The 15,335-nt window shown below is 37.5% G+C and overlaps 1 protein-coding gene across 5 annotated transcripts in view; it reads right to left on the bottom strand.

The window, feature by feature from the left end:
* LOC110198238 (SUN domain-containing protein 3-like) overlaps window positions 1-15,335 on the bottom strand; it is a 71,966-nt gene that overhangs the window by 12,439 nt on the left and 44,192 nt on the right. For all 5 annotated transcript variants that reach the window (XM_020972435.2, XM_020972438.2, XM_078152863.1 and 2 more), the window contains exons 5-7: window positions 8,441-8,481; window positions 4,046-4,217; window positions 454-535 (exon numbers count right to left, since the gene is read on the bottom strand). In XM_020972435.2, coding sequence (XP_020828094.1) covers window positions 454-535; window positions 4,046-4,217; window positions 8,441-8,481 — 295 coding nt within the window. The remainder of the gene's footprint in view (window positions 1-453; window positions 536-4,045; window positions 4,218-8,440; window positions 8,482-15,335) is intronic.

Here is a 15,335-nt window from a genome sequence, read left to right as displayed (position 1 = left end):
AATGATGAAACATGCTAACTTCTTCTTGATAGAAATGTGAAGGACTCAGAATGCAGAATGAGACAATTTTTTTTTGTCATAGCAAACATTGGAAATTTGTTTTGATTGACTATATATTTATAATAGGTTTTGTTTTTCTTGTGTTCTCAACTGGTGGAGGTGTTAGGAAGTTTGAAGGGCAAGTGGGAAGGAGGATCTTGACTGATTTAAAATATATAGGTGTTCACTCTACCTAGTTCTTTCAAAGAGAAAAAAGATACTAACTATCCTTTCTGTCTTCTACCATATACTTCATATGTTCCCTCTTAAACTGCCAGGTACAGGATCATGTTTTTCTTAGTGAGAAGTACGAAGGATGGAAACACTGAAGTTCTATGTACAGATATAGAAACATATACAAGTTTGCAGCCAATTCTCTTGTCATGAGTTTTATTTGATCAGTATGTAACTCACCTGCAGATTTGAGGGCATAGTCAGCCATCTGCACTTGATCTTCCCTTAACTTTTTAAGGATATAATTCACCAGAGACATCTCCTGTGAGGAAATGAATGGTTTATAGTTAACATACAGAGATACTTGTACTGTGTCACAATTAAATTTATCACCCTGATGTGGAGGGGTTCCAAATGCTGTTTTGGGCTTAAATGTTTATTAGAATCAAACTTCTTTTATACTATTGTATTTAGAAAATTTGTTGTTTTAGTGTCTTCCAGATTGCTCTCTATTTAGCATTAATTTTCTATGACTGAGAATATTATTTTCTAATACCATTACTATTGAGAGAAGCATTATGATACAGTTGAAAGAGTGATGAACTTGGAGTCCAAACACCAAGATTTCAATACTGGCTCTGCCCTTTCTAAGCTGTGTGACCATGGAGCAGTTGTTTCACCTCTCTGGGAATCAGTTTTCTCCTCTGTAAAATGAGTAACAAGAACACTTGTTTTACCTACTGTATGGGATTACAATGAGAACTCTGTAAATTTGTAATATACCTGTAAGCTATCATCATATTATTAATACTAATAGCACTCATTTATTAATGTTAAGTAAGATTATTATGTAATAGTATTGTTATTTTTAAAATAACACTTCTGGTTTTAACATAAAGTTATGTTTACATCTCCATAACTCGTATATTGTCATACCTGGAATATTTTTGGTTAGCAAAATGAAAGGAGGGTATCTCTGGAATCTTAATTCCATTTGCTGTGATTAGGATAGAAGTTTTATGAACTGTTAGTTCTGTTTTTCATAAAATTATTTTTTCAAGGAAAATAATAAATGTTGGATGGATGTGGCAAGACTGGGACACTAAGATACTGTTGGTAAAGTTGTGAACTGGTCTAACCATTCTGGAGAGCAATTTGGAACTATGCCCAAAGGGCTGTAAAACTGTGCATACCCTTTGATCCAGCAATGGCACTGATAGGTCTGTATCCCACAGAGAGGAAAAAAAGGAAAAGAACCTATTTGTACAAAAATATTTATAGCAGCTCCTTTTGTAGTGAGCAAGAATTGGAAATTGTGGGGATGCCTATAAACAGGGGAATGGCTAAACAAGTTGTGGTATGTGATTGTAATGGAGTATGACAAGCAGGATGATTTCAGAAAAACCTGGAAAGACTTACATGAATTGAAACAAAGTGAGGTGAGTAGCACCAGGAGAACACTGTACACAGTAACAGCAATATTTTATGATGAAGACCTATGAATGACAACTATTCTCAGCAATACAAGACAATCCCAAAGGACTCATCAGGAAAAATGCTATCTGCCTCCAGAGGAAGAACTGATGTCTGAATACAAACTGAAGCATACTACTTCCCCCTTTCTTTCTCTTTCTTTCCTTCTTTTTTTTTTCTTATTTGAATCTTCTTGCATAAAGTGATGAACATGAAAATGTTTACATGATTGCTCATGTATAACCTATATCCAATTGCTTAGCATCTCAGGGAGATGGATGGGAGAGAAGGAGGAATAGATTTTGGAATTCATATACCACAACTTGTTCAAAACTTTAAAAAAATGTTAAAAATTGTTTTTACATGTAATAGGGGAAAAATAAAATATTATTTTAAAAAACTAATGGGGAGTTTGGGGGAAACATGGGATAATGGTATCATGAGTGAAAAACATCCCCAAAGGTAGCCTGAGGCACATTGTCTTCAACCAAGATAACAGTTTATCAGTAAGGCCAAATCAATAATAAAGGGGCCAATGGCTTGTCTCAATTTATGGCAAATACCTAAGAGGAATATTTCACAAATTTTTATAAGGTTAGAACAAAGAACAGAATAGACGAGGTGATATCATATGGTTGTGGACAATGTGATTGTTACATAACTAAAGCAAGGGGAACAAAATTATTGGTTTGAAGTTGGGAATCTAGAAACTAGCGATAACCCCCACCTTCCCTCCTGTGACTAAGTATTCATTGTTTGAGTCCATGGTAAGAGCAGGGGCCAGACTTCTTTGAATAACAAACTAGATATCTTTGAAGGATAGCTTAATGGTGTAAGATACAAGACCAGACTCTATGGTCCACCTGTATCCCTCATAACAGATTTTCTTAAGTGAAGAATAGAACAGTGATTAACAGGAGAAGTTGGTGTCCAAACTTAATTCCTTATAGACCAGTTGAATTCCTGAGCCAAGTTTAGAGACAAAGAACCATGATTTAGGTGGTTACAGAACAAAATCAATTTCAGAATGAAATAAAATATAAAATCCATGCTTGTTTTTCTCAATGGAAAAAGCAGTATGCTAGAAATCAGGGACCTTAGATTATACAGCCACATGTAACTTTGAAGAAACCTCTGGGTCTCTATTTCCTCATGTGTAAAATCAAGTGGATTGGACCAAAGGCTTTCTGATAACCCTTTCCATCTCTGAATTTCTGTGATTCCTGACAAAAACTTGAATTTTTTTTGTAACAAGATATGACCTAGGGAGAGAAGGCAGTGGCCTCTTTCACTTTCATTTTGCTGTCATTGTTTAATTGTTTGCACATGGCATGAAAACAGATATAGACCCTAATGATGAGCCTATACAATGGTTCATTTGTATAAATGGCTAAATTACTGGTTCATTCAATTTTGTGGGTTCCATGGGTGCTACTCTAGAAGCCAAATAGTCTGTCATTCATCTTCCTTGCTCAGTGAGTCATCCAGCATCTTTTGAATACACTGCATCTAATATATCTGGAGGCAGATAGCATTTTTCATCATGAGTCCTTTGGTATTGTCTTGGATCACTGTATTGCTGAGAATAGTTGTCATTCATAGGTCTCCATCGTACAATATTGCTGTTACTGTGTATAATGTTCTCCTGGTGCTTACTCACTTCACTTTGTATCAATTCATGAGTCTTTCCAAGTTGTTCTAAAATCTTCCTGCTTGTCATTTTTTTATAGCACATTATTGAAATACTATTACTCTTGGGATGGTGTAACACACTCATCTTTGGATAGTCATTAATCATTAGGTTATCAATTTGCATTGTTAGCTAAAGTATAAATGAAATGAGCATGTAGAATTGCTGGGTGACTACAGTCCTGAATGAAATGTGGAAATGGGGTGGGGAAAAGACAAGAAGAGGGAAGCTATGGGTTGAAGGTACCCAACATGACATTATTGGGTATTTGGGAGAAGGTATGAGGCAGAACCACTAAACAAAAGGTTTGTCGAATTCAATATGTTTTTCCCAGAACTTCTACTGATTCAAACAAGTGCGTCTCTGTATGTGTCTTAGAAATGGACCTAGTAAAAACCTAGCAGCTTTAAAATGTTATTTCTTTGCCTGGATTAAAAACAAAATAAAATTAACCATTTCTCTAGGCAAGAAGTCAGCCTCACCAAATCTTGAGAAGGTGAGAAAAGTAAGCTAGTTCTAGAGTTAAAGGCATAACTTGTGCCAGGGCTAAATTAGGGTGGGAAGGGGGAAAAGAGAAACCTGATTTGGCCTTAACACAATGATTTCATGCAAAGATTTTATTAAAAATATAAAAAACAGAACCCCAAATGCCTCTAAATCCTTTCTTGCCTCATCAGTAATATCTGAGATTTCCGGCTTTCCAAAAACATCTGCATCAGCCTTCAGAATGTCGTTCTCCAGTTTCTCTTTCAGATCTTTGAGTAAAGCCTTCAGGATATCTATCCGTTTGGTCAGGGACAGAATTTGTTTAGAATTGTTTTCCAGATCACGACTTCCCTTCCTATTAAAAAATAGGATATTGATTAGGAAGCAGAAAGAGGCAAAAGACCACCCACATTTTCCTATTTACCTAAATAACTACTGTTGTGCTTTAGTAGGCCATCAACATAGGTACTTAATATATTTGTACAAACTATATATTATAATATGTCACAATATAAAACTTAAAATAGTAGAGAAGTATGTTTCAGAGAGAGTAGAGAATGGAGAATGAACATTTGTTTAGAAAATATAATTGCCATAAGAGTCGAGTGCTAAGGGCATTATAGTTGTGACAGAGATACCTACTATTGGTATGACTTTAAGCCTTTTTTCTCTTCATGCTCCTGTTTCTAGCAGCATAATATAATGAAAAGAGAATTTAAGATACCTGAGTCAAAATCCCAGCTCTGCCACTAATTAACTATGTGACCTAGAAAAGTCACTTAACTTCTCCGGGCCTCAGTTTTTGGGGTTTTTTTTCTTTCTTTCTTTCTTTCTTTCTTTCTTTCTTTCTTTCTTTCTTTCTTTCTTTTTTCTTTGTACAAAGTGAACAGTTAAATTAGATTGCCTCTACACATTTCCTTCTAGTTCCAAAGTCTAAAATTCATTTAAAAAAATGGGGATATTCTCTTTCAGTGATGTTACAGAAAGAAACAAAATTTAATAGTTTCTAAAGAACTATATAACTCTTAGATTATATGTAGAGAAGTCACAGAGTGTAGTGGGTGAATAGAATGCCAGACTTAGAATCAGAAGAGCTACGTTCAAATCCTGCCCTTCACATTTGCCTTTGATGGGCCCTTGACCATGCCTTTGACAGGCTTTGTGACCATGAGCAAGCCACTTATGATCTCTGATTCTCAGACAACTAAGACTAAATTATGAATGCCTTGTAATTTGCATGTGAGTAGAGGAAGTTCCTACCCCATGAGATTACAAATTAAAATGATTTTTATGACCTCAAATATATAACATTTTGAGGAAGTGACAGTTACAAAAAGGTTGTGATAAATTTCATGGGATCATGGGCTTTGATGCTAGAAGGGATATTAAGTCATTAAGGCCAACTTTTTTGGTATGTTTTTTAAAAGGAGGAACGGAGACCTCATGAGTAGATAATCTCCTAAAATTCATACAGGTAAAGTACAAGAATTAGGAATTGAGGCCAAACTTCTGACTGCCTTGTGAATCTTTCCACCAGACTCAACAAAATGGTTCCCTTATAAACACTATTATTCTTTTGAGGAAAACAACCTTCAATAAATACCTGTCTCTCTAAACACTAATAATTCTCTTGTACAAGAGAAAAAAGTGCTGCCTTAAATTTATTGTTAAAATGTGGCTGGACCACGTAATAAGTAGGCTTCCTTCTACCTCTGGAATTTCACTATTCTATAGGATCACATTGCATCTCTCTGACAAAAGACTTGGACAATACATAGTGTTGTAAAAAGGAAAAGACAAATTTCCATCCTGCACAGTGACTCAGGCCTGATGTAGAAGCAGTACTGGACTGGATGACATGGCTCCAAGGCCTGACTTCTCCACTGATTCACAGTGTGACCTTAGGCAATGCATTAACCTGTGTCTCAGTTTCCCTCTATATAGAATGAGAATAATATTTTCTTTACCTGTATTATAAGGTTATTGGGAAGATGAAATGACAAAACATATATGAAAGAACCGTATCAAGTTTAAAGTGCTGTGCACATGTAAAGCACTTTTATAAGCCATACTTCAGATATAAAGATAATACAACCCCTTATATACCATGTAATATTAGTTGCTTTTTTAGTATTGATTATAAATTTGCCTAAGTCCACTTAATATTCTTTTACACCATAATGCCCTTGCTGCCAGGGTCAGTTTAATCTAAAGCCATTGAACAGAGTATATTGTTCCACAGTGACATCAAAATCATTTGTATAATGCTTTAAGTCAGGGGTGGGGAATCTGCAGCCTTGAGGCCACATGTGGCCTCCTAAGTCCCTGGGTAGGGCCTTTTGACTGAGTCCAAGTGTTACAGAAAAAATCCTTTAATTAAGGGGATTTGTTCTGTGAAGTTTGCATTCAGTCAAAGAGGCACACTTGAGCATCTAGAGGGCCACATGTGGCCTCGAGGCTGTAGGTTCCCCACTCCTGATCTAAGGAACTGAGGAAGTCAGTCACAGACACATTTATAGTGTCACAGAATCATATATCTGGAAGAGAAGGTAACAGAGACTATCTCTACTAATCTAACAATGCTGGGCAATCAGGAAATTGGATGCTATTTTTTTCTTAATTAACATTATCTCAATGTTATCAATATTCCTCAAAGTATGACCCAATACTTAAGTGAACCATGTCCCAAAAGCATATGCAAAAATGTCCAAAAGCTCCATGATTCACAGATCAGCTGTGTTTGTAAGCCTGTGTTTTGGGAAATGGTTAGCATTGGTGGTTAGGTCACCAAAAGTTTATTTAATCCTTAATATATCTAAAATAACTGCATATTTGCAATGAAGAACTATAGAAAACAATACTGCCATAATTTTATTAACAGTAAAAAACAATAAATTGGAATTTAAATTTTTTTTAAAATGTATTGTGAATACTGGTTCTTGAGGAAAGGCAAGTATGATTAGAGAAAGACCAAGAGATGGAAATATTCATAGAGATTCCAAATCGAACTTTGGGGTATTTTCCAGGACTTTAGAGCTTTGTGGTTGTTTATGACATGTAATTTGACTTTAAAACTTACAATTTTTCTTTCCTTTGGTGTAGTTAGTCCATAACATTTAAGGCCTACTTGCAGATATAGCCTGTTCTCAAGGTCTAGGACCAATCTCACCTATAACAGGAGAAACACAGGGAACCTTGGATCCAAAGTTCAGTCTTATTACTTTTGGTCTTGCTCTGACCTTGTATCCTCATTCCAAAAATTGGACTCTTGTCTTGTGCTTTGTGTTCAATTCCAGCAAACAGAGCCTCATCTTGTTCACTTTATGGAACCCTGCTTTGATTCCCTGCCGAATACTTCAGTCCTTACCCCCCCATTACCTCTAGACCTTTTAGGCCTGCCTAAAAACTCCACATTCTGTGGTTCCTCACTAATTATCAGACTTTCCCGATTCAAACTAGATAGCTGGAGATCTGCTATCATCTGCTGAATGATTCTCCTACAAATATGCTTCACCTTCCTGCTAGAGCATTTACCTGTTGCCCAGTACTAGATTTCTCTGACACAGAATACCTGCCTACCTGGACTTCTGTCTGTTCCCATAGCCTGTTCTGATTATCTAGTTTCTAAGTCACAGACATCTGCTATGGGGTTTTTCCTGCTTCCAAAGGAAGGTCTGTTTTGACAATACCACTCTTGTATGTATAAAATATACTTTGGGCTGGTTTTTGTGTGTATTGGGAAAAAGGAGGTTGGGTGTGATATATGACCTTTTTTAGGCCCATAAGTGAATGAAGAAAGAACAAGGTAGTAAGGTAGGGAAAAGTTGAGAGGTTTTCCTCAGGTAAATGGGCAAGTGTTAGAAGAGAAGAAGGAATGAATAAAAAAAAAAGTATATGTATATGTGAGATAGAATGAATCCAAGGTAGAATTATGGATAAGGGTGATGAAGCAGAAGAAAAAGATATACTGAAGTATGTGCAAGGTGCCCGTGTGAAGAGAAGGGAGGTGATGAAGGCACCTTGGGTCAGTCACCCACCCATAGCAGGCATAGGGGATGCCACTGAACCAGGACAAATTCTTTGCTCCCTGAAGAGAGCAGGGTGGAGATAGAGGGGTCCCAGGATAGATGGAATTGGGATAATGTGCAATGTACCATTTGTACAAACAGAAACATCATAAGTGCTTTTAATTTGAGGAGTGACTATACTAAGATGATAGGGTAGAGTTAAGACAAGATTATTGGGCTAGGCTCCAACAGATCTGGGTTTTCTTCGAGGTTCTATCACTGCCTTACTATGTGAGTATGATCAACTCACTCTCTGGGCTTTGATTTCCTCTTCTTTAAAATGAAGGGTTTCAACTAAATAGTCACCAGGGTCCCTTCCAACTAAAAGAGTCTAATCAATTACATTTTTTAAGTGTAAAAGAAAAAAAAACATGATCTTGGTTGGCATGGAAGAAAATATTTGGAAATATATTTTACTATTAAATACATATGTGTCCCTTAAATCACCCCAAAGATGGTATTTTTCCAAAGTAGTAAGGCATACACAACAGAATAAACAACAACAACTCACTTTAGAAGTTCTATTTTGCCTTTCCCCATACGAATTCTGGCCTGTAAGAAAAAAAGTAGGTTGAACAAATCATTCTGAAATCTCCCCATTCAAAGCTAGGTATTTGTAAAAATGTGTTTGTATGAAATCCACATTATTCTGTGATAAACTTTTGATATATCTACCATGTTTCAGGTTTCTATGCTACTACAGAGAATATATATTTAAGAAAGGTGAAAGTCATAGCTACTAATATTGAAAGAGTAATAAAAAAAAGATAAGGGATGTGTAAGATTAAATTTGGTGGAGAGGCTACATAGCAGCCTTATAATATTTACCAAGATTTTGCTATATGAAATTGTCACTCCAGTAAAAGTCGATGAGCTATCATTTATTAAGTTCCTACTATGTACCAGGCACTGTACTAAGTGCCAAGGATACAAAGGCAAAACACAGTACCTTTTCCAAAAGACCTCATACTCTTTTTTTTCAATAATTAATTAATTTACTTTTAGTCTTAAACCTGCATTTCCATAAGATTTTAAGTTTTAAATTTTCTTCCCCTCCTTCTCCTCCCCCCTCCCCAAGATGGCATGCAATCTGATAGAGGCTCTAATTATACATTCATATTAAACATATTTTCACATTAGTCATGATGTAAAGAAGAATTAGAACTAATGGGAGGAACCACAAGAATGAAGAAACAAAACAAAAGAAAAAAAAGGAGAGCAAATAGTATGCTTCCATCTATACTCAGATTCCATACTTCTTTCTCTGGATGTGGATAGCATTTTCCATCACAAGTCTTTTAGAGTTGTCTTAGATCCTTGCATTGCTGAGAACAGCTAAGTCTGTGAAAGTCAGTCATCATACAATGTGGCTGTTATTGTGTACAATGCTCTTTTGGTTCTGCTTATTTCACTCAGCATCAGTTCATATAAGTCTTTCTAGGTTTTCCTGAAGTCCACCTGCTCCATCATTTCTTATAGCACAATGGTATTCCATTACATTCATACACCACAAGTTGTTCAGCTATTCCTCAATTGATGGGTATCCTCTCAGTTTCCAATTCTTTGCCACCACAGAAAGAGCCACTATAAATATTTTTGTACATGTGGGTCATTTTCATGTTTTTATAATCAGACCTAGAAGTGGTATTGCTCTTTGGGCATAGTTCCAAATTGCTTTCCAGAATGGTTGGATCAATTCACAACTCCACCAACAGTTCATTAGTGTTCCAACTTTCCCATATCTTCTCCAGCATTTATCATTTTTTGTTTTCTCACATTGGCCAGTCTGATAGGTGTGATGTGGTACCTCAGAGTTAGGAGCTCACATTCTTATGGAGAAGAAAACATGCAAACAACTATGTACAAACAAAATAATTATAGGATAAATTGGGGTAGTGTCAGAGGAAAGGTATTAAGATTACGGAAGTCTAGGAAAAGTTTCTCACAGTAAGTTGGACTTTATCGGAGACTTGAATGAAACTAAGGAAACTGAGAAACAGACATGAGGTTTCCTACTGCAGGCATGCTAAATGATCACTGAAAATTCTGGAGCTGGAAGACAGAGTGTCAAGAAGTAGGAAAAGCAAGGAGGATAGTGCCACTTTATCACAGAATACATAGACAGGAATAAGATATGAAAGTGAGAAGTCCACAACAGGAAGAAGGAGGCAGGCTTTCAATACTAAACAAAGGATTTTATATTTTATATTAGAGATCATAGGGAGCCAGAAAAGTTTACTGAATATGGGAGTGGAAAGGTCAGACTTAGGCAGACATAGGAGGATCCCTTTGACAACTAAGTGGAGGATGGATTGGAGTGGGGAGACTTGTGGCAAGAAGAATAACCAGCAAGTCATTGCAATTGTCCAGGCATGAGGTGATGAAGGCCTGAATCAGGGTGGTTGCAGGGTCAGAGGACAGAAGGAGAGATAGATCAATGATATTACGAAGATAGAATTGATAGCACTTGGCAAATGAGTAGATATGAGGTGTGTGAGAGAGGGAGGAGTCGAGGATGACAACCAGGTTCTGAGACTAGGACGATGGCGGTAAGGCTTGAAAGGGACTGATAATGAATACAGTTGGGGACTTATTGAGTTGAAGATGTCTATAATATGCAGTTTGTGATGTTTAATAGGCAGTTAAAGTTGTGAGACTAGAGGGCCAGAGAGAGGTTAGGTCTGGAAAACTGGATAAGTAGATCTGAGAACCATCAACATAGAGATGACAATTGAAGCCATGGGAGCTGATGAAATCACAAAGCGAAATAGTACAGAGGGAGAAGAGAAGGCCCAGCACAGAGTGCTGTGAGATGTCTATGGTTAGTGAAGATCACCTGGATTGAAATTTTTACCAAGGAGACTGAGACAGATTGGTCAGACAGATAAGAGGAGAAACATAAGAGAGCGGTATCACAAAACCTTAGGCAAGTATCAAAGGGAAGAGAATGATCAACAGTGTCAAAGACTGTCCAGAGGCTAAAAAGGATGACTGGCAATTATTAAATCACTGATAATGTTGCAGAGAGCAGTTTCAGTTGAACGATGACATTAGAAGCTAGACTGCAGAGAATTAACTTGAGAGTAAGAAAAAAAGGAAGTAGAGGGGTCATCTCAAGGAGTTTAGCCACAAAAGAGAGGAGAAATATAGGATAATCAGGGCAAGTAGGTGGCACAGTGGACAGAGCTCCACCCTTGGAGTGAGGAGGACCTGAGTTCAAATCTAGTCTCAGATACTTGACACTTCCTAGCTGTGTGACCCTGGGCAAGTCACTTAATCCCGATTGCCTCACCAAAAAGCAAATCAATTATATGTGATAAGAGCCAGTAGGGAAGGACAGATCAAGTGAGGGTTTTTTGAAGTTAGGAGTGTGATATGGGCATGTTTGTAGGCAGTAGGGAAGCAGCTAACAGACAGAGAATGAAGAGAAGTGCAACAGTAGAGATGATAGAGGGGACAAACTTCTAGAGAAAATAAGATAGAATGGGGTCATGGAGAAGGGTTTTACCTAAGAGTCTCAATCTTCATGTGAGATAGAAGAAAGGAGGAGATGGTGGCAGAAGGCATTTGGGTGATGTGAGGTGAAAGAAAAGGAAGCTCTCTGAGAATGGCCTCAGTTTTTTTTCAGTGAAATATGAGACAGGGTTCCCAACTGAGAGTGTGGGGAGATGGGGAGAGATGAGGGAGGTTTGAGGAGGGATGAAAAGGTTTAGAAAAGCTACTGTGGGTGAATGGGAGAGTAAATCAATTAGTGAGGTTTCCCTTGCCTCAGTAAGAGCCCAGTTAAGAACTTATAGTAGACCAATCTGCATGATTTTTTTCCCCTCCACTTTTGTTTAGCCTAAAATTGCTAGTTGATGAAAGTGTTCTTAGGTTAGTATGGAGTTAGCTTTGTGCTCTCAAAACTTTTGCCAGTGGGAGTGTGAGATCTAGCAGATTCTACTAAGTTTTGAGAATGGTTCCAGGGATAGAATTTATATCTGTCATCTGAGTATTAGCCTGGAGAGGTTTAGTAATTGTTGAGTGGCCACCATGGTATATAACAGTTTAAAAATTTATGTCAATAAACTATTGAAAGATAATTATTTCTTCGAGGAATATGCCTGACTCATATTCAGCATAAATCTATGCATTGCTACTATTCATGAAGTACTTCCAATGTCTCAGTCAAATCTTGTTACAGGAAATACTTGCAATGAAAATATTCATGCCATATTTATGGAATCTAAGCATCTATGATTCTCTTATGTTAGAAGATATGTCAGAGCAATTTAGTCCTATCCCCAACAAAAGCATAAATTTCTTCTATTCTACATTAGTCATCCAGTCTACTTGAATACCTCCATTGACAGGAAACTCATTACCAAATAAGCCATCCAATTCAATTTTGAACAGCCCAAAATGTTAGAAAATTCTTTGTTATATTGAGCTAAAATTTCCTTCATTCGAACTTTTGCCAATAAGTTCCAATTCTCTCTCATATGGATGTAAGTGGAATAAATTTAAACCTTTTTCCTTGTGGAAACTCTTCTTACATCTGAAAAAAAACCTCAACGATGTTCTCCATAATGTTTTTTCTTCAAGATAAGGATCCCCAGTTCTTTCAATCACTTTTCATATGCCATTGTTTTCAAATCCCTCTAAACATTCTGGTTCCCGTCCTCTGTACAAGTACCTGCTTGTCAATGTCTATTTTAAGCTAGATGCTTATGAGTAAATACAATATTTCATATATAGCCTGATCATCAAAGAATGTAGTGAGACATCACCTCTCTTGCTTTGGAAATTATATTTCTTTTAACTTATGGGATCATAGGTTTAGACTAGAACAGAACTTAAAAATCATCTAAATTAACACTATCATTTAGGGGGTGGAGCCAAGATGGCAGAGTGAAAGCAGTGACTTGCTTAAGCTCTCCCCCAAACCCCTCCAAATACTCATAAAAAATGGCTCTAAACAAATTCTGAAGCAGCAGAACCCACAAAAAGACAGAGTGAAACAAATTTCCAGCCCAAGACAACCTGGAAGATTGATCAGAAAGGTGTATTGCACTGGGCTGGAAGCACAGGGCAGTGCAGCATAGGCTTGCAGGCTGCAGTGAACCTGGAGCAGGCCTCAGGGGACTGAATCATGGGTAGCTGTGGAAATTTCCAGACTCCTCAATCCACAAATTCCAAAGACAACTTAGAAGGTCACTGGAAAAAGTCTGTTTCTCTCAGTGCTAAGAGAGGAAGGCGGGGTTTCAGCTCCATTCCCCAAGAGCATGGCACTGTGGGGGGGTAGCTGCTTCCCGAGCTTCTGGCCCACAGACTGAGGGGGAATCCAGTGGCTGATCAGAGAAGGACTGCAGGGATCTCTTTGCCAGTGCTGAGGTAGAAATCTCTTGCTTTACCCGTGTTTGGATCTGGGTCACAGTTCTAGGCGGTGGTGCTGGGGTGAGAAGGAGCACTGGCATGGAGGAGCTTGTAGTGGCTGTGGAGAGGAGCCCCTTCCCACAGTTACAGGACAGAAAAGAGTACTTGTGTTCACAGGCCAGGAAAGCAGTAAACACCTCGCCCCTTATCATACCACCTTGCAAGAGCTGAAAATTTAGAGGTCCCTACAGGTATCTCTGAAACCAGCTATACAAACCCATGAAGCTTGGGACAGTACAGTCTCCACATTGGAAGCAGACTCTTACCTTAACAAAGAGTTTAAAACTCAAGTAATTAGCCAGGATCATGAGCAAGCAGCGCAAAAAGAGTCAGACTATATTATCTTACTTTGGTGAAAAAGAAGATCAAAATATACAACCAGAAGAAGACAACAAAGTCAAAGGTCCTACATCCAAAGCCTTAAAGAAAAATTTCAATCTGTCTCAGGCCTTGGAAGAGCTCAAAAGGGATTCTTAGAAGCAAGTAAGGGAAGCAGAGGAAAAACTGGGAAGAGAAATGAAAGCGATGCAAGAAGATCATGAAAAACAAGTTAACAGCTTGCTAAAGGAAACCCCAAAAAATACTGAAGAAAATAACACCTTAAAAAATAGCCTAACCCAATTGGCAAAAGGGGGTCCAAAAAGCCAATGAGGTCCTAAAAAGAAAAATTGGCCAAATGGAAAAGGAAGTCCAAAAGATTACTGAAGAAAATACTTCCTTAAAAATCAGGATAGAGCAATTGGACGGTAGTGACTTTATGAGAAATGAAGACATTGTAAAACAAATCCAAAAGAATGAAAAATTAGAAAATAATGTCAAATATCTCATTGGAAAAACAACTGACCTGGAAAATACATCCAGGAGAGAGAATTTTAAAATTATTGGACTATCTGAAAGCCATGATCAAAAAAAGAGCTTAGGGATCATCTTTCAAGAAATTATCAAGGAAAACTGCCCTGATATGTTAGAACCAGAGGGCAAAATAGAAATAGAAAGAATGCACAGATCTCCTTCTGAAAGAGATCCTCAAAGGAAAACTCCTAGGAATATTATAACCAAATTCCAGAGTTCCCAGGTGAAAGAAAATATTACAAGCTACCAGAAGGAAACAATTGAAGTACTGTGGAAACACAATCAGGATAACACAAGATTTAGCAGCATGTACATTAAAGGACTGCAGGGCATGGAATATAATATTCCTGAGGGCAAAGGAGATAGGATTACAACCAAGAATCACCTACCCAGCAAAACTGAGTATAATCCTTCAGGGGATAAAATGGTCATTCAGTGAAACAGAAGACTTTCAAGCATTCCTGATGAAAAGACTAGAGCTGAATAGAAAATTTGACTTTCAAATACATGACTCGAGTGGAACATGAAGAGGTAAACAGGAAAGAGAAATCATGAGAGACTTATTAAGATTCAACTGTTTACATTCCTGCGTGGAAAGATGATATTTATAACTCAGGAGACCTTTTTCAGTATTAGGGTAGTTGAAGGAAAAAAAATATATGTATGTATATATAGATAGACAGATAGGTGGCACAGGGTGAGTTGAAGATTAAGGGGTAATATCTGGAGAATAAAATTAAGGGATGAGAGAGGATGATACTCAGAGAAGAAGAAAGGGAGAGGTAGAATGGGGTAAATTATCTCACAAAAAAAACCCCAGAAAAGTCTCTTACAGTGGAGGGGAAGCAGGGGAAGGTGAGAGGGAATGAGTGAATCTTATTCTCATAGGATTTGGTTTAAGGAGGGAATAACATACACATTCAATTGGGTATGGAAATCTGTCACACCCTACAGGAAAATAGGGGGAGAAGGGGACAAGACAGCAGGGGGATGATAGAGAGGAGGGTTGCTTGGGAAAGGGGGTAATCAGAAGCAAATACTTCTGAGGAGGGGCAGGGTCAAAGGAAAGAATAGAATAAATGGGAGGGTAGGATAGGATTAAGGGAAATAGAGTTAGTTTTTCAGAACAGGTCTACTAT

Source organism: Phascolarctos cinereus, unplaced genomic scaffold (genome assembly GCF_003287225.1).
Source record: "Phascolarctos cinereus isolate Bilbo 61053 unplaced genomic scaffold, phaCin_HiC Scaffold_4;HRSCAF=312, whole genome shotgun sequence".
Classification (NCBI taxonomy): Eukaryota; Metazoa; Chordata; class Mammalia; order Diprotodontia; family Phascolarctidae; genus Phascolarctos; species Phascolarctos cinereus.
The sequence above is the reverse complement of the archived record's forward strand: the minus strand, read 5'-3'. Positions and strand labels throughout refer to the sequence as shown.